Source organism: Parasteatoda tepidariorum, chromosome X1 (assembly GCF_043381705.1).
Source record: "Parasteatoda tepidariorum isolate YZ-2023 chromosome X1, CAS_Ptep_4.0, whole genome shotgun sequence".
NCBI lineage: Eukaryota > Metazoa > Arthropoda > Arachnida > Araneae > Theridiidae > Parasteatoda > Parasteatoda tepidariorum.
Window position 1 is genome coordinate 83,238,249 of NC_092214.1, and position 20,599 is coordinate 83,258,847.

At 30.8% G+C, this 20,599-nt stretch overlaps 1 protein-coding gene across 2 annotated transcripts in view; it reads right to left on the minus strand.

The window, feature by feature from the left end:
- The window catches only part of LOC107453213 (ubiquitin fusion-degradation 4-like), a 158,249-nt gene that overhangs the window by 13,680 nt on the left and 123,970 nt on the right, over nt 1-20,599 (minus strand). For both annotated transcript variants that reach the window (XM_071187446.1, XM_071187447.1), the window contains 3 exons: nt 13,818-13,945; nt 9,715-9,913; nt 6,089-6,226 (listed from right to left, as the gene is read on the minus strand). In XM_071187446.1, the coding sequence (XP_071043547.1) occupies nt 6,089-6,226; nt 9,715-9,913; nt 13,818-13,945 (465 nt within the window). The remainder of the gene's footprint in view (nt 1-6,088; nt 6,227-9,714; nt 9,914-13,817; nt 13,946-20,599) is intronic.

A 20,599-nucleotide genomic window follows, 5' to 3' on the forward strand; every position in this document is an offset into this window, starting at 1 on the left:
TTCCCCTTCTATGTACCTTTTAATGTTGTCAAAAATTAATATGGCCCGCTCCACACAAGGAAGATTTTCCAGCCACCTGATTTGGCAGAACTTTTTTGGAAAAATGTTGCTACCAGATATGTTAGTATACTCTGCTCGTCTAGCAGGACTATCTTTGAAATTATAGAATATTCCTCTCAGAAACTGGGTCACCTGCCATCCTATTTTATTGTGACCCATTTGAAATGCACCATGGATAACGTGAAGGCCACATGATCCAATATTCATCATCTTAGGAGCATCTTCATTTAATTCAATGCATGATTTTAAAAGTGTCAAAAACTTCCAATTCACAGCAGGATCATACTTGCTTACTTACAATATTTTTTCAAGTGGAAGTGGATTAATACAGGCCTTAAAAACTTCCAGCATACTCTCTGTAGTAGACTTTTGAAGAAATGCAGAATTCAATTATCGGGTGCAAACTTGTTGTTTCGAATCACACCAAAAACGAATGTGCAGATATTTGTCCCTTTTGTGCAATTTTGTTCAGTGCTTCGTCAAAACAAATAACAAATACCTTACATATTGAAAGCTCTGCTGTTAATAAAATTTCAAAATATGGTGTGAGATAAAAATTTATCTAATAGCTTGCTTTATCTGGATCCATTGCAAAGCTGCTATCAATTGTGCTATCAGGAAACATCATCCTAAACATATTGCCATCAGATTCACAAGAATTGAATGAGTGATGTTTTGTTATAATGTTGAGAGCCCATAAAATCTCAGCAGCTGTTACTTCCTTTTGGATAATAAGCTTATCAAGTGTCTTCTTATGGGATACAATAATTATTTGACTGGTTTGAGGAACTGAAAAATCTTTATTAGTCTGAAGAGCTGAAGAATCTTTATTAATTTGAAGAACTGGAGAATCTTTAGAATCACTGCTGTTATTCTGAAAAAGTAGAGAGTCTGTTGAGCTTGCATCTTTGTTTTTAAACATAGACTTCACAGTCAAGAAAGACTTTTCGTTTTTCAATATCTTTTGGTGATTAGCACTTAAAGAGTGTTTTTTAATTGCTTGAACTCCCATGTTACTCAAAGAAAATTTTTGTAACATTTTTTGTAAAATGCTTGGAACGGAGAACTCGATACTGGTGCAAGCCACTCAGACCACTGAGCATGTAATTCTGTATTTATCCAATCCACATTAAAGTATGTTTTATTTTCAGGCATAATTTTTAATACAGCACCTATATAAGAAAAAAACATTGTTAGTCAAATTAAAAATAATATCTTGCTAATACTACAAAATTATGTTAAACATGTTTTGGTGCTGGGTGGCGGCGGAGGGGATGAAATAAAACTTAATTTTGTGGCTTAATTTTATTTTATACACAAATAAAAGAAATGTACAAAAAATAGATTGTTATGAAATAGGGGTGGGGGGAGACAGGGCTAAAGAGAATAGAAGGGCTGGTTCACTCCTTTGAAGTATCTCTTGCCGCGGTCTGAAATAGAACACGTAGAGCACCTCCATNTATTTATAATAATATCGTTTTTATTTATAATAATATCGTTTTTATTTATAATAATAATCGTTTTTATTAGAATAATAATCGTTATACAATAATAACGATTTTATTTATAATGATATCGTTTTTATTTATAATAATATCGTTTTTATTTATAATAATAATCGTTTTCATTTCTAATTTTTATAATAATAATCGGCAATAAATATCGTTTTTGAATAAGCTACATTTTTTGTAATTTTATTCAAAAATAAGTAAGTTTTATTAATCAGTTAGATAGTTCACTCTTGTCGGTCAGAACTGTATTCTTTATTTCAAAATGATTTAAAAAACACTATTTATAAGTAGATTTTAATGGTTTAAAGAAGTTTAGTTAATTGTGCAAAAATGGTTACAGAAGCTTATTTTAAAGTTAAAACACGCAAAACAAATTTTCTTTGAATATTCCCAAATTATTTTTCTAGTCAAAAGCAGGAAGTAAATTTTAAACAGTCACATTTCTCTCTGGTTTAATACATTCAAAATTCCATCAAAATTAGGTGTTTTCACTGAATTTAAGATAGAATTCTTGTTCATTTTTTTTTTGCATTTCCTTCATTGTTTGTCTTTTTTTAAATGTTGTAGGAAAAAAATTAATTAATTTGCCTGAATATAAATGAACACAATTACAAGGGGGAATAATTGACTTTCAATTTTTTTCTGATGTAATTCAGAATATTCGAGACAATTAACTCGAAATAAGAAAAAACACATATCTCGTATTAAAGTCATTATCAATTTACCGCCGATATAAACTTTAACGTTTGTTTCGTTCTCTCTACTTTTATTAATAAAAAAAATATATATTGGACATCCATTTAATAAAAATGAATGTTTCTTTTTATCTTTTAGGTTAAGAGCGATCGTAGCTTCAGCTCTAAGAGCGGAGTGAACTAGCCCTTGTATTCTCTTTAGCCGGGGGGGGGGGGGAGAGGAGCAATTTTATTCATAAATGATTCACTTAAGTTACTTATGTAAGAAACAATATTCTACCCATTTCAAATTAGATAAAAAAATTTTTTTAATATGTATGGAAAAAACAAGATAACATTTCTGTACATTTATTTTTTCTCTATGACTTGGAATATCATACTATCAAGACACGCCTAAAAAAATACCAACATAATGTAAACATGTTCTCAGGGCTCAGAATGCAAATAAAAATCAATAAACAAAACCTTCTCTGTAAGGTACTTCACACTTCCGGGGGCTATCTTGATAAAACATTTACCCCCTCACTGATAATGGCTCTAAATGTATGTCTCTTTAACTTAAATACCCCTCCCCAAGAATGAATGATTTTTTTCAATAATTAGAGTAGGAACAGATTTTATATATGCACGGAGCTTGGCAACAAAAACCACATTCATAAAGACATTTCATTTTGAAAGTTAAAAATCGTCAACAAATTTCTACGCCCAGTGAAAACACTGTTTGAAAAAGACAATTGTCTTAAAAAAACCAAGAGGAATGTTTTCAAAAACACTTTATGCTCTGAAAGTAAAAAAATCATTGTCAACAAATTTTAAAACCCCTCAAAAAGCCAGAGCCCAGGGGTACCTACAATTGTGGGGTGTTAAATGTTAGACTAATCTAATTTCAGATAGAATAATGCATTATGTGAGCCCTCTGCAACCTAAAGGGACTAATTTTGAATCAAATATTGCAGTATGACAAGAAATCTTTCATTTTCAAATATTATGTCACTTTAAAACTTAATTTTTTTTCTTCTCAAAATAAGATTTTCCCATTTCCAATTGCTTCATGTGTCTTACTTTTTAATCACAACTAATGAAATTGATATGGAAGTATCTTGATACCATTTACAAGGAAATTGTGTATGCCTATTACATTTTGATTTTAATAGGGTAAATAAATTTGATTTATCATTTATTAAAATTAAAATTTTTGATGAAAATCAAGATGTAATTCCGAAAAAAATTTCTAAAAAAATAACTATTTAAGAGATTCAATAATTGATACACAGATTTGCTTATAATACAGCTTTAATTGATTAAAAAGCAAAAATAGATCCTGGCATATATCCCGCCTCAAAAGTTGTTGGGCTCAAAACGAAATAAGCTAATGAGATATCTAGAAGACTATAGGAAATCAAAAGCAAAAGTGACTTTGAATAAGGCTAATATATTGTTCCCAACATTAGAAAAAATAACTTGTTTTCCACCCGAAAACATACAGGAATACACTTACAAACAATAATAGCAAGGACACTTTTTCTGATTGCTCAGAATGAGATAATTAAAACTTCTTACTGTGCAATTAATCTTCCAGAACAGAATCTGCATTATTTAGGTCACCAGGTAAATTTTACAGTAGCACCATAAAAATAAAATACTCAAAAATAACTAGAAAATGAAATATCTAAAAGTAATTTGTTCATTTTGGGGTGGGACATAATGCTAGCACAACATAACAGAAAACTAGAAACTGCAAAAAATATATAAATTCAACAAGAACAAGATATTCTGACAAAAAAAATTGTAAACAAAAAACTCTTCACTTACAGGACAGCTTGCGCCATCTATTGAGGCCGAGACAAAACATATCATTTCACAACAAAAATGCCGGGGAGGAAATTTTGTATTTTTCAAAAAAATTCTTCAATTTCTTACTTCCTGTCATCAAGCATCCTGCAAAGTGTCTTCTCTTAACCCCTAACAGATTTACCAATATAATTTTCTCTCTCCCTTTCTCAAAAAACCCTTCTCTTAACTCCATTTGAAAAAGTAATTTAAAAAAAATACTTAGATAACTTTTCCATATAACCTGAATTTGGTTATTGATGAAGCTTCCTTTCTAAACCCTAATAAATTTCACAATATAATTACCACTCTCCTCAAAGGACTGGGGAGGGAGATTTTTAAAAACTAATTTTGCAAATGAAATACATAACTTTTCCTTATAGTCAGAAATAGATCATCTTGTAAAGATTTTCTTCTAATAGTTTGCAGAATATATTTTTAACCCCCGCCCCCCATAATGCTAAAGGACAATTTTGAAAAATTCATTTAAAATTCATTAAATAATCAAGAAGAAAAAAATTCCTGGCTCGGAGGGGTATCTTACAACTCCCATATTTATACATATATTTTTATTTTAGTTAACATATATAATGACAAAATAAAATAATTTCAATTTTTAAATCCTATTTCATTTGTGTCATTTTAAACATAAGCATATTAAGCAAAGAAGACTTTTAGACAAGGATGGAAATAGATTCATGCAAAAAAAATAATAATAATAATAATACAATAAAAAAATATGAATAATAGTACTCACCTTATTTTGCAGATTAAAAATTCAATGAATCATTTCATTTCAGAAGAAAATTCAACTTAAATTAAACCTATCTTGAAAAATACTAAAAAAAGTAAATATTGGTTAAGACAAATGTTCCATGTGCAAGAAAGAGGAAATTTTCTCAACTGTTGTCTGTAAACCAGTTATTCACACAAAGAGCAATAAACCTAGCAACCCTATCAAAAATTCTGTATCATTGGATAAACAGGAGGAAAATTGCTAACAGGACAGGTTCTACCAAGGAAAGAGGAATGCTATTATGAGGAAATTACATATTTTGAATTACAGAATTTTTCCTTGAAACTTTATTTTTGCCTGTCAGTCTTTGAATGAACTATAGTTTTTTTACTTTCCTAACTTTATGAACATGTAAGAAAAATCCTGACTTTTTCCCGACTTTATGAATATGTAAGAAAAATCCTGACATCTTAGCTTAATTTTAGAATATCCTGACTTTTGCAGGCTTTCCTGACCGTGTAGGAACCCTGCAATGTGAAAAAGACATTTTTTCCTTTAGAAGTTCAATAAATTTGGCTAATAGAGCATTTTTATATTTCATTATTTCAATCTCATTAGTCAAACAATTATATATATAACTATANTATATATATATTAAGCCATGAAAATAATAAAACTTATCAAAATTACTGATGTTATAGAATACCACAAAGAAAAGAAACTTTAAGAAATGCTCCAAAAAAGTTACACTTAAATTATATAGAACTAAAAAAGTTCAATTATTGCAACTACTAATTGAGTAACTAAAGATTTTAATTCCTTTCTACTACTTTTGAGACCTTAGGAGGAAGATATGCTGTGATAGAAACTCTTCATTACAAATACTCGTTCACTTATATAAATTTAAATTATGAAAAAAGGTTAGTTTGGATAAAGCATAAAGCCATGTAGGACTTAGAGTAAAGCATAAAGTTTCAAATTCAGAACTAAAATTCAAAAACACAAAATGCAAACAAATTATGACAAGATTACACAGTATGGAAATATGCAATAGTTTGTTCGCATTTTGCTAGTTTGCAATTTTTTATTCTGCATTTGAAACTTCATGGTTTCCTCCAGGTTTACTTTAAATTCCTCTTGGTAAACTTTAAATTAGACCGATGTAGTAGAAATAGAATTTGCCATGAAAAAATTCTCCCACAAAATAGCGTTCTCCTAAGTAGGACTTTTGATGCACACATGTAACAATATCTTACTGATAAAAATGGTGTCTCTTTTATGTCATCATTACAAAGCCATAATTTTAGGTTTCTTCGTTGAAGTTCTGCTGCAACCAAAGTGAAGAATTCTAAAGTTGGTCCTAATCCTGTTCCTTCTTCATCTTGAAATTCAACCTGTTTTATAAATTATCCGATTATTAAAAAGAGAAAACAGTTAATGCATTGTTACTTTGCTATATCAACTTTTTTGTGATGCAAGAAATTGAATTTTTCTATTACAGTGGAACCCCGATTTTACATTGTCCGTTTCGTACATTATCCCGCTTCTTACGTCATTTTCTGCTGATTCGTGAAAATTGCATATACCGTTAATGTTAAAAAACCCCGGATTTTGCGTTATACCATTTATGAAAATCCCGCTTGATGCGTTTTTCTACAAACAGATCAAAATAATTTTTTATTCTACAATTCTCGCACAAACTTTTTTCTAGTTTTTTGAACAAGAAAAACTTGTTTTTCAGCTGTATGGAGCAATTCTTGCATTCTTTCTGTTCCGTTTTGTCTATTTTTCAATAGGGGGGGGTGAAGTTTCCTCTCTGTCACTAACGGAAGGGTGGGGGAAGACGCAATTCACTGGAATCCTAAAACCACAAGTGATGGAAGTATCACATCTACGCCTTCTATTTGCCCCCGCTCCCTATCAACAAAAGAGAAAGAGGGGAGATTAGAGAGACAACTGTCAGTAATGATCGAGTTTCACATGTACTCCAAACGTCTTACTGGCGGTGTTTATTTGCGATACGAAGATAAGTCACTTTGAATAGAGAGGTGTGGTCGTTTCTTCAATGAGAGATGGTTTCATGATGATGATGAGAGATGGTTCAATGAGAGAGTCGTTTCTTCAATGTTCCATGAGAAATGGTTTTACCCATTTTTCTGTGCTAGCATACCAAATCAGATTTTCAGTCGGTTTTGTTTGAGTTTGAAAGCTATAGCATTTTTTCTCATTTTCGAAAACTCAGTCATCGTGTTCTTTTCTCGAAACGAAAATGCTTTTCTCTGGCCGAAAAGGCTGAAATCGTGGAAAAAGCTAAAGAATTTCATGGCACTAAAGTTGATCTCGCTAAATCTTTAGGTATTGCTTATTCAACTTTGCAAATGATTTTAAAGCAAGAAGCTTCAGTAGAGCTAAACGCTGAAAAACTCAGAAAATATGCCAAGAAGAGAAAAATCCTTAAAACATCTCCGTATGATGAGTTAGAAAAAATTTTAATGAACTGGTTCAAGGAAGCCAGAGCAGCAAGATTCCTATAAATGGATCCATCCTGAGAGAAAAGGTGCTTGAAATTGCTGAAAGGCTTAAACTCCAAGGCTTCAGTGCATCAAATGGCTGGATTGATCAATTAAAAAAAAAGGAACAATTTATGCTTCAAATCTATCTGTGCCGAATTCGATAGTGTGGATATGACAACTGTGCAACAGAACTACAAGAAACTTTGCCAAATTTATTAAAGGGCTATAATCCAAGTAACATATTTAATGCAGACGAGACGGGATTGTTTTTTAACCTATTGCCAAACAAGACATTGACAATAAAAGGTGAAAATTGCCATGGAGGAAAGCTTTCAAAAATTCGTTGGCTGTTTTGCTCTGTGCAAATGCCGATGGAAGCCAAAAGTTAATGCCTCTAGTGATCGGTAGAGCAGAGAAACCACAGTGCTTCAAAAATATCAAGAGTTTTCTTACCGATTACGCTTCAAACAAAAAAGCATGGATGACGCAAGCATTATTTGAATTTTTTTTTTCGAAAACTGGATAAGAAAATGAGTTTTCAAAAGCGCAACATAATTTTATTCCTAGACCAATGCACTGCTCATTTAAACCTTAAATTGAAAAACGTGCGAATAGAGTTTTTTCCAGCTAACTGTACAAGCGAACTTCAACCACGGGATTTAGGAGTTCTCTGATTATTTAAAGAGAGTTACTGGAAGAAACTGGTTAGAAAATCTCTAATGTTTCTTGGTTCTGATGACTTTCAGGATGCTTCTAGGGTCAAATTAATGTTCTTGAGGCTCTTAATTTCATATCTTCAGCTTGGGACAGTGTCGACCAAAAGTGCATTATCAATGGATTCAATAAAGCAGGATTTTCAATATCGGAGGAGGAGGGCGCTGTTGCTTTGGAAGAAGAAGAATGCAGCGTGTCTGAAGTTGAGGATCTTCCGGAAGTCGATGATGCATACATCGACTGTGACACAGATCTCATTAGTTCAGAAATCCCTTCCATAAGTGATTTAATGCCTGATTCCGACGATAGTGCTGATGACGATGAAGATGAAATAACAGGAGACGTGCCAACAGCTGATCAAGCGACACAAAGCATAAAAACTCAAACAATTTTTACTTGCAAATGTAAATCAAGAAGCAAATTTGCAAAAAATTGTTAGTATTGAACGAGCTGTACATGAAATTGTAGCTAAAAACAAAAAGCAAGTAAAGATTACTCATTTTTTCCATTAATTTAACTGGTAGGTATCAATTTTTAAAAATGTGCATAGATTTTTCTTAACCCCGATTTTATGTTATTCCGCTTCGGGCGTTTTTTATCGCTAGTCCGACCGAAAACGTAAAATCTTGGTTTCACTGTAGTTCTATTATTCTACGCAATTTGTTTCTTTTTCCCAGACAGCACGATCATGATTAAATTTAACTACTTTCAGTTTCTGTTTCAGATAAGTTTTGGCTAGCCTCTCATTTTCTTTAGTTTGATCTAATGGTATATCAGCAAGAATAAACAGGACCATAACATATTTTTGCAGTTTTTCTATATCTCATGTCATATGAGATGAACCAAGTATAGTGAAAAAAGAAAGCTGTCGGTAAGGAGAGGGAGAAAGAGATAGTCAGTGTTTGAAAACGGAAAAACATGTGGGACCTGAATACTAATGAGAAATTTTATTTTTATATTTTTTAACACATATCTAAATATTTTATTTCTATTTTCGAAAATATATAAGCCATGCTATTCTTTATGTAATTCATAACATTGTGTATATTTATGTTTAAAGTATCTGTTAGCCACATGGGTTCAAAAATATGTGTTTTTTTAAACTTGACCCAGATTAAAAACATGTTGTGTCCGTTTGATTAAGATATATTGTCATAATTTCTTTCACTTTCTGCTTTAATATTATACCAACCTTATTTAACCTTTTCTCGTGGGAGATAAGGAGCTGGGCTTTGGTCTTTGTAATTTATCTATTGAAAATTTTTTAGTTAAGCTAAGTGCTACCAATTAATCGATTTTTTAAATTCAACAAAATCCAGTGCCCTTAGAAAAGTTCTAACATCCCCATTAAACATCACTAGGTCATCATTATACTATTATTTAAGCCACTATCAAGCAGAATCAACATCTTTCAAACTTTTTAAGTTGCATATTTAAAAATCAGATACATTATACTTTGTGAGAAAAACTATAATAACAAAGTAAATAGGTAAACACTTTCCCTTGATTAAAAAGATAAATTTATAACAGAAGAAAATAAACACAATGAGTCAGTCTAAAACATTTTCAAATGAAATATTAAAATGATGGTTTTCCAAATCGAACGAAGATTAAAATTAAAATAGTGTGTTGAAACAACGGTAAGTTTTACTAACCTCCAAAATACTTTTCCTATCACCATGAACTTTTAGAACTTGTATGGCCCAGTCCAATAATTGGTCTCCTCGAGGAACTTTAACTCGTTCATGCTTTAACCTACCAATTCGATATTCATGAGAATCATCTCGTCTAGGAGAAGGACCACGGTTTCTTTCTAATGCTAAATCTCTCTGATTCTGAAGCCACACAATTGATCTACCAAAAATAAATTTAAATAATTACGTTGCAACAATGTAGGGTCCAAATTGGCATCAAATGTAGAGAACAATAAAATTATTTACTTTCCAAAAGTAATATTACACCGCTTAACAAATTTACTTTACTTTATTATTTATTTGTTTTACATCTGGTAAATAAATATATGTAATTAAATAATTTTGAAATGCTGAATTCAGTGGAAGAGTCGGTTTTTCTCAACCATATCAACCATTAAAGGGATTATGTAATTTGGTCATGCGGTTAGTCTCAAACACTACAGCTATTGTTGGAGCACTCTGGCAACAAGGAAATAGCTGTTGTGAGGAGTGTCTTACGTTTTTACATAAAAAAATCAATTGAAAATATTTATGAACAGATTGAGCACTGTATTCTTAATTTCCGAAAAGGACACTTTTAAATAAAACCACCAATTTAATTTTACCACTATTGACACAATTTCACTTAGCAGTAAGAAAAATTGTTAATTCATTTCCTAGTTATTTTAACTTTAAAAGAAAAGTATAAAAAATGCATCACTTAACAATTTTTTGAAGTAACTTAAAATTATTAAGAAAGCTATTACAGATTCGACACAAAATAATAAATAGGAATTTCTGTATTTCAATGAAAGTTGAAAATTTCACCAATAATTTCATTGCATAGTTTCACCTATAGGTAAATTGTCAAACGACAGCATTAAATTTTTAACATAGTAAATTGTATTAGAAAATTATCATTAAACCATGAGCTAATATAAATAAAAATAAAGGAAAAACATACCTACAAAAGAACTGTGTAGAATATTTCCTTTTAGGAAAATTTTAAGGTAAGAGGAAGAACAAATACAAATTTCATCAACTAACCTAGAATACTAACTGGACTGATAAATTCCATACATACCCAACCCTATAGTGTGACCTATCAACAAGGGGAACAACCAATTGAAAAAAGAAAGAAGGGGCAAAAAAATTTCTGTTGCTCTATTTTTTGCTTTTCAATAGTACATTAGCATTTTTAATAACATAAATTATAGTGGTATGTTATAGTAAACACTATGCGCTGCAAATAATTGTAACACTACATTTCATTGTAAGTATTGACTCTTACCTCCGATTATTCTGAATCTTATACTATTGAAATACAAAAGCATTTGTATACTTTTCTTTTTAAAAAAAGTTCTTTTTAATATATATTCTTCACCACCAACACATTTGTGTACTTTATTAGCTCCGAAGAGCTTTTCTCTATGGAATCCTGACAAAAGTTTATCGAAATACCTCAATCCCCACAGCTACCCTACCTATTTGATTTTGTCTATAAAACTGATATTTAGCTTTCCATATAAAATCCTCTGTTTACAGAATGAAATTCTATTTCCAACAATTCTATTTCCATTCAGTAATTTGATTTATTTTTCTGAAAAAGTGAAATTATGTGAAATACCAATACCTTATAAGTTACACTAATTTGTTACTTAAAAAACATGTACTTTTATCTGAAACAAACTTGGATGGGCTTACTACTCCTGAAAAAGAGAGACATGAGACTAAAATATGAAAAAAGATACTTTAAATATATTAGTTTAGTTGATTACTTTGTACACAAGTATTTTGGTTAATAAATAGACATTTTCATACTTAATTACATAAGTTGCAGGCCTTTAACATACATGTTTAAATTTAAATCCATTTTTTTATTATATCAAGTAAGCAAAACTGGATACGTTAAAAAGAGAATAGAAACAATCGGTTTGAAAGCCATTATGCTTAGCAAAGAAAACATATTCAGAAAAGATACTCTTGAATATAGAATTAATATTGAAATATTAATGCAGAAATATTACTATGGAAATATTAATATAGAAATTATTAATGAAAACTTAATACTTTAATACAAAATAATGCTTTTCAAATATCATAAGAAACAGTCAATCATAAATTGAAAAGCCAGAATGAAATATGAAAAGTATGTACATTGATAATAATAAAGAAAGCAATCCTATAGAATTAATGCACAAAATGCATTGATAAAGCAATTAAGTAAATAAAATATTGAAGAAATAAGGTCAAAAGTTCATAAAAATATTTTTTTCTCTTCCATATTTTTGAAAGGATTTTATAAAAAATCTGAAGAAAAAAATTTATTTTATCAACATAACAATAGTTATCTGAATTATAGTGCAGTAAAACATTAAATAAAGCGCATTTGTATTTTAATTAATTTATCAGATTTTATATATATATATATATATATATATATATATACATAAAAGTTCAAANTATTCGTATAAATCATAATTGGAAGTGATTTGTGGAAAACTTTGAATAAATATTCAAATTTTCTTAGAAAGTCTTATAGAAAAAAGATGTTAGTCTACTTGAATTACAGATATTCAAGTGAATAAATATTCAAATTTTCTTAGAAAGTTTTATAAAAAAGAAGATGTCAGTCTACTTGAAATACAGATATTCAAGTGAGACAATCACGAAGACTAATGCCATGAGTCAATGATGTTCACCATATTCATCTGCAATTTATTACGTGCAATTTTGAAATGATTTCAAAATTTGTCACACTCGTTAGACAGTTTTGTTAATTTTGACCTCCGATTTTCTACTTAGTATATTTTTACATTTCTACTTATTTTCTTTTTAAACTATAGAAAAGAGCTGTATTTCATGTAACATTTATTATCAAAATATTATTCCATTAATAGTAATGCCAGTCTATAGATGAGAAACTTTTATTATTTTTATTTACCCTCAAAACATTATAAAATGTGTAAAATATATCGTTGGAAAATTATAAATTAAAGATTTAAACCTTCTCTCATTTCACGACCGAGAAACAAAGTTGTTAATTTCAAAATGCCTCATTTCTTTAATTTACAGCATTTTTTCAGTTATTCGTCATCGACTTTATGGTAAATCTTGAGGATCATATCAATTAATTATCTAAACATTCAATCAACCTACTCAGTGTACAAAAAGTTTCCAAAACGAAATTAAAGTACTCTTTTATTTAGTTCTGAAGCGTAGATATATATGCCTTTTTAAAAAATTTATCAGAGATAAATAATGTTTTTAAAGTTTTAGACTCATTCAACCTAATCAATGCAGCGATGTTCATTTGACTGAAATCAGAATTACATATATTTCACGTTTTTTTAAGTTTTTAACGGGCTTTACATTTTAACTACGTCCATCACTTTAGTTTTGTTAAGCATCAACATCATTATTCGAGCTCTGGCATATGGCGTTCTTACACTAATTATTTTATTTCTGAGGAATCACTGAGATAGAGTTATATTATATTTTATATTGTAATATTATATATTATGTGATATTATATTTTGTATTATGTACTATTATATTATATATTATATTATATATAATATATTATTACTATTATATTATAATAGTAATTTTAATATTACTATTAAAATTACTATTCTTTTAATTCTGTTCATTTCATTAAAAGTGGTATTTAAATAGATGCTCCTAGAAACATTAGAATTCCAAGTAATTAGTTTATTAATATTAAAATTACTTATTGAAACTTATTGTTTTTCCTAACTTTCTTCGTGTTTTCTTGTATTTAATTATTTATTATACATACATATATATATATAAACTTTTTTTCTTATTTGCTTGAAATTATTGCTCAAATTTGCACAGCATCTAATGATAGAGATAATTCTTAACAGAGATAATTAAACAGTACTTACTGAAAATTGGAGAAAAAAAAAACTATTATGAAACAAAATTAGATAGTTTATTTTAGGAATTTTTTTTGCTTCCATACAGTTGAACAAGCTATAAAAAATTCCATAAGAGTGAAGAAATATTTCTAGGTAAATTCTAACTTATATTAAGGGTTACTAATTATTCTCAATATTCACCTAGAAGCTCCAAATGCAGTGCAGGTAAAATATAAACTTCTAGTTTCAAATGGAAAAATCATAGGACAGGAGTAAGTTAAATATTCACACCAACTTGGTTGAGCTCCTGAAGATAATACTAGTGGGTCCTAGAAGAAACATATTAGTTTACATTAAAATTTTCAGACCTGATATATACATCTTTTAGACAAGACATCATAACTTAAATTTTTCAGAGAAACATCACTTTGGGCTAGTCAATTCCAAAGGCTGTACCATTGTACCAAAATTTTACTATATGAAGGATCTATACCATAGATCCTCAACCTTTTTTTTACATTGCCGCCCCCTTAAGGAGCAAAAAACATTTCAACACCCCCTTTGTGAAAATCCAGTTATTTAGAGCATGGTGATGGAAAGAGGCGTGCTGAATTATAAGAGACAACATTAAACAATTTTTTAAGAATTAAATTTGTTTGGTTTTTAAAAAAATAATATGTACATTAACTCATTACTTTTCTCAAGGCATGTAATCACAGTCTATTTGTTATAATTAAAATAAATACGTAATGAAAAAAATACAACAAAGAAACCTATGCTTAAAAAGAATCACTTATTCTTAATTAGATATTTAAAAAAACACCTAAAATAATGTTTTTACACTAAAAAGTAGTATCAACAAAACATTAGTTTCTTAGCGTTCGGCTCAATACTTTTAGTAAGTTGAAAACGCAAGTCCTCTCGTTGCACAATTTCGAGTTGAATTTTCTTTTTTGGTGACACGATACGTAACAGCACTAAATCCACGTTTGACAAGGTAGGAGGAAGGAAGGCATTTAAATTTTTTTTTATTATAATCCGCAGTCCAGGGTAGAGGCGACTGATGTTACCTTGAAGCCAAAATTCTCTGAGACGATCACCACTTCAAAGTTTCATTAGTTGAAAGATTGACCAATTCCTCATAAATCTGAACCTCTGCTGTTTCAATATTCACAAAGGGGTTCATAATCCAATAACCCAGTGAACTTCCAGGGAACAAAATATCTTTAAAATGGTCAAAAAAGATCACGTGGAAAGAGTCAAGGTGTTGACAATATTTTTGTGCATCAGAGAGAATTTCACCTGCTGGACTGAACTCATTCCAATTTAAATTCTGCTTCCACAAAATGAGTTTTTTCAGAAAGGCAGAAATGACTGATTTTGTAGGGATCAAATTTAGCTCGCCGCCTTGAAGTTGTAAATTAATGCCATTAAATTTTACAAATAAATCCACCAAAGTCTTTCTTAAATTCTAGCAATCTGTCTCTTAGAGTTACATCTCTGTTTTAAAGGAACTGTAGCACAGAGTCGAAAAGATTCCAAAACCTATTGAGATTGGCGCCAATGGAAAGTCATAGAATCTCTGTGTGAAGTAGCAAGCGATTGAATTCATACACTGCTGTCTGAATAATCAATTGTTGAGAGAATTACAATGAATTTTGTTCACAGCAAATATGACATATTGCAATAACTGATGCAAACGGTAACTGAGATTTTTTCCTACTAAATGCTGTCTGTGAATCACGCAATGAACAGCTAAAATATCTGGTATTTCCCTTTTCAAAAGGGCGATAAACCCACGATGTCGACCCACAATTGCTGGAGCTCCATCAGCGGCAATCGACATAATATTCGGAAGAGGAATGTTTTTCTCTGTAAAATAATCTTGGATAGTAATAAAAATAGATTTACCTTTTTTTGATCATTAAATTTGGTATCTACAATCAAGCTTCTTGCAAAAAGCATCTCTTGAATACTTTTTCCTATCTTTACAAACCGGACCTACTCCTACAGTAAGGCCTACATTGCAAGGCAAGGTTGATTCATCGTTGTTGGATATCAAAAGTTTGCATAAAGAAACTTCAACGTCTTCCGCCATCTCACCATTTCGTCCCCGCACTGTATCGTTGCTTAATGGGATATTTTTGATTTCATTGGATGTGGCTGGATGGTGTAAAACTGTTTCTACAGGGTTCCCACTCTATGATGAGATTGAAATTCAAGGACTTTCCAGGACTTTTCAAGGACCTCAACAAAATTTTCAAGGACCTTAATCTAAGACCAATTTTAAAAATTATTCTCTTCTATTTTACTAGAAGCAACAATGCTTGTTGTGGNACCACAATCCACAAAAGAAAAAAGTCTCTGTTTCCCTTCTGCCATATGAACAGCTGTTGAGTGTAGGAAATGGGCGTGGACTGGAGAAGCATAAATCAGAAAGGAATGAATGAAGAAAATCAGGGTGGGGCCAGTGATAATGTCAACTGTAAAACAAATGCACCCCCCTCCTTTTTTCCCAGGAAATATGCCTCTCTCCACATTCCTTTTTTCTTCAGCTGGTTGTTAAAAACATGTGAATGTTTGATGAACAAAGGGTGCTGATGAGTTTGGAATGACCTTCAATAATCTTACAATTGGAATGTTCAAAAAGAATTTCAAACTTGGGTCAGTGAAGAGGGGAAAAGGCAGCAGAGTCAGTTAAAAAAAGAAACCTGATTTGAGAAGGGAAAATAGGGGGAGGAATTTATAAAAATAGAAACTTGTTTTAAATGCTTGGGAGAGCGCTTTTCGTTTTTCCCCCCATTGCTTTTATCTTCAATTCTGATGCGCTTTTGTTTTATTATTATTTTTGTTTTGTTTATTCTATTTTCGTTTCATTTTAACATAACTTGTATTTAAATTATCCATTTTAAATGCCTCCAATTAAGAGAAAAAAAATATACCACTGCGTTTAAGCTGTCAGCAATTGAAAAAGAAACTGTGATAAATGGCTTCAAAAAAGCGGAAATCATCCCGGGACAAAACGAAACCGAAAGTGAGGCTGAAAGTGTCAGGGACGGAGATGAACCCGAAATAAACAATAAACCTAATTTGTTCTGATACAGAGAGTTCTGATTTTGAGGAATTCTTAAGTGCAGTGATAGGAATATATAGTAATATCTAAATAAATTATTCATAAGTTTTTCTTTGAAATTTTTTTTTTGGATTTATCGTTTGTTTCAAAAACAGGATTTTGGATTTAATAGTAACCAGGATTTAACAGTAAAATCGCTTTATTTTAAAAAATTTTAATGCTTATTTTAATGATTTTTAATATATTAATTATTGCATTTATATTTTAATGGTTACTTCACTTTAAAATTAAAAAATGCTCAATTTTATTTAGAAGGTTATTGAAATCTATTTTATATGCTAGGATTGTTTTTATTCTTTGTTTATTCAAAATCCTTTTATTGACTCTTATTTAACTATTTAAATTATAAACGCATGCGTATTTAGAGCATGCTTTAAGTCTAAAAAGGGCCGTCAGCAGTATTGGACAAATTCAAGGACCTATCAAGTTTTTCAAGGACTTAAGACGTTTTTCAAGCACTTTCAAGGACCTAAATTTAGCAACAAAAAAATTCAATCTCAAGGACCGTGGGAACCCTGTTCTACAACTTCCTTGACAACCAGCAGTATCAACTATGCGCTGATGGTATGAGCTTTCCCAGAATTAGCAATAAATTTTGACATATTCTAAGAAGTTATCAAATCATCGTCACATTTTTGTGATGAGGTTGCTAGCAATCCTGAGAATGAAGGTGCCTTCAGAAACTTGTCTTTGTTTGTGAAAAATGACAAATCTTTATTTTGCTTATCAGGATGAGTTTTTTGCAAATGCTCCTGCTAAAGGAAAGATTTCATTGTCTCATTAGATATAACTTTGTTACAAAGTAAAAACATGGGCACTATCCGCATCTGTTCTGACAGTCAGGCTGCTCTCCTATCACTGTCAAGGTGTAAATTCACCTCTTTGTTAGTGTGGGAATGCTTCTCGGTCCTCTGTGACCTGTCCGCTCATAACAAGGTATCCCTGCTTTGGGTGCCTGGACATATGGGTATTGGTGGAAATGAGCTAGCTGATGAAGCAGCATGGGCAGGCTCTAATGCAATTTTCTGGTGCCCTGAACCTGCTCTGGGAATTTCTCCCTCCTCATTTAGGGCAACTATTTTCAAGCACTACGGCAAGATTGCCCATGAGCAATGGCACGCTGATGATGGTCAGAGACAAGCTAAGGAGCTGAATCGAGACTGTCCTAGTGTGCATCAAAAGGAGCTCTTAAAGCTTAATTGAAACAGTATAAGAAAGATCATAGGTCTTCTTACTGGTCACTGTATCCTCAGGAGACACCTAAACATTATGGGAATAGAATCCAATTCTCTTTATCGGGGATGTCATCTAGAAGAAGAGACATCACGACACATACTTTGAAATTGTGATGTCTATTCTGCTCAAAGATTTGAGCATCTAGGGCAGCATTGCGTCAATGCCTGGGAACTGCAAGCTGTTACTGTAAGGTGCTTGCTGAACTTTATTTCAGCTATAGGGCTTTCTTGCTAATCACGACTAGGGTTTAGGTACAATAGACCTCTGATCGATGTGCCCTGCTCGTCAGAGCTGCCCAATAATTTATGGTAAAGAACTAATTCACGCATATACCAGGCTAAATAAACAATGATATCGAATCGAAACTGGGCAAAACAAGTTCACCGCTCCTCAGCATACTCCCAATGCTCCCAGGGGGAGGTATCGCCTCCCCTTGAGAAGCAATGATCTATACCAGTGTTTCCCAAAGTGTGGTACGCGTACCCCCAGGGGTACGGGAACAGTTTAGTGGGGGTACGCGTTCTTATGCGAAATATCTTGCAACAAACGAAAATTTCAAAACATTTTACTTAAAAACAAAGCTAGCCATGAAAATTTACGATTACGTATTTTTCTATTGGCTATTTTCGCAGAGTTAACAGTTAACAATGAGTGGCTCAACCGCTAGTTGTGATTTTTACCTTATGAGCAACTTTTTTTATAGTAAAAAAATACATTAATTTTTTTTAGTGGTACACAGCGTTACGAAAAATTTAGAAAGTGGTACACAAAAGTCATAAGTTTGGGAAACACTGATCTTTAGAACAAATTATACATAAAATTAATGATTACACAGTTAAAAATTACTAAAATAATTGATAAAGATGCAATAAATGAATACCGGCAATGTTGCTTTAAATCAAAAATAACAGATTTTAACTTACATGATAATTTTTCAAAATATTAAAAACATGATCAGTAATCATGCCAGATGAGCCGAATCTATGCTCGTATCAAAATCATACAACACGGGATGATGTCATGAAGGTTTGATGTTTTCCTCATGGGAGAAGTAAGTAACAACTCAACTTTTCATTTACCAGTTGAATAATTTGGGCAAGATGCTCATTAGGCTGTAATTGGTTAATGACATTGAATCTTGATGTTTAAAGGTCAAAACTTTCTTTAAATCTTTGCTCATACTTACTCAGTCTATAAGAAATACGTACCATCATGCAGGGTATTAAAACTTATGCAGAGGTAGAGTTTGTGCTTCAGAATAAGGCTCATTTATGTCTAACATAATATTTGTCTTATATCATCTGAACCATTTGTAATTTAATCACGCATAATTGTCGAATAAAGTTAGTTTGTCTTTTGTTATATGATTGATTTATCCTCAGCTTATTACTTTGCATTTATTATGCAAAGTAAAAAACAATTTTTCAACACTGTTAGGGAAAATACTCATCAGTACAAACGCATCATAAGAATAAATGCATATCTATAATATTCCAATTACATTTAAATCAAATGATTAAATAGCTAAATAAACAGCCTTACTTAACTTTTAAATATAAATTAAAACGCGACTGCATCACATCTTTTAATTTGATTTAAAATAACTAAATGCTGTTAAACAAAATGAAAAAAGAACTAAAAATCATTTCAATAATATTTCAATAAAAAATAAATTTATCTCTTTTTGTGCATAAGTGTGCACCACACAGAACAATTGCAAACTAACTTATTAGTACATTATAACTTTTTTATTTTTAGTTTCGAATACATAAAATTTATATAAATCAAATGATTTAACAGCTAAAAAGAAATTTTAAAAAGTAGTAATAATAAGCTTAAATTAATTTAGTTTTACACTAAATTGCATCATGAAAAAAATCACATAAATTATGATATCAAAATTATAAATAAATCAAAATATTAAACACTTAAAATAAACTTTAAATATAAAATCAGACTTCCAAAAATTTAAAAGCCTGATCACAGATTCTCCCTTTCCTCCATTTATTCACCAGCAAATCATATATCATCATTACTCTGATATCTGAAATCTTGGATATCAAATATTTCTATAGTTAAAAAAAAATTCGACCTTCAGCTGAAATTTTAAATGAACTTGGCCTTAAAGCATTTCACCCAAATCATCCCTTTTAGAGAATAACTTCCATATTTCTCTTTCACTGCTTTATTTCTTCACCCCTGCAGCAGAAGAAAGAGAAAATGAAATGTACTTCTGTTGATTCTTGCAAGACATTGTGATTCCCAGAGTCATTGCTGGAAGAGCATTCTTGCCACATGCATTTATAACTCCTTTGATAAAAATAAACACTTCAAAAGATAACAGGGGGAAGAGTGATAATAAAATTTTAGAGAATCAGTTCAATATAGAATTTGAAACTTGAAGGAGAAAGAAGAGGGGGAAAATCACCAGATAAGCTGCTCCATTGTATACACCTTTCAAACCAAAATTTAAGGTTTTAAATCAGATACGCCGCAGCAGCATAATACTTTAAAAATAAAGTAATATAATTTGTTAAGTGGCCTTTAACCTTTCAAATAATAAGTCTGAGTATAAAAATACAGATTATTTCAATATTTCTTCTTGTTTGTTACT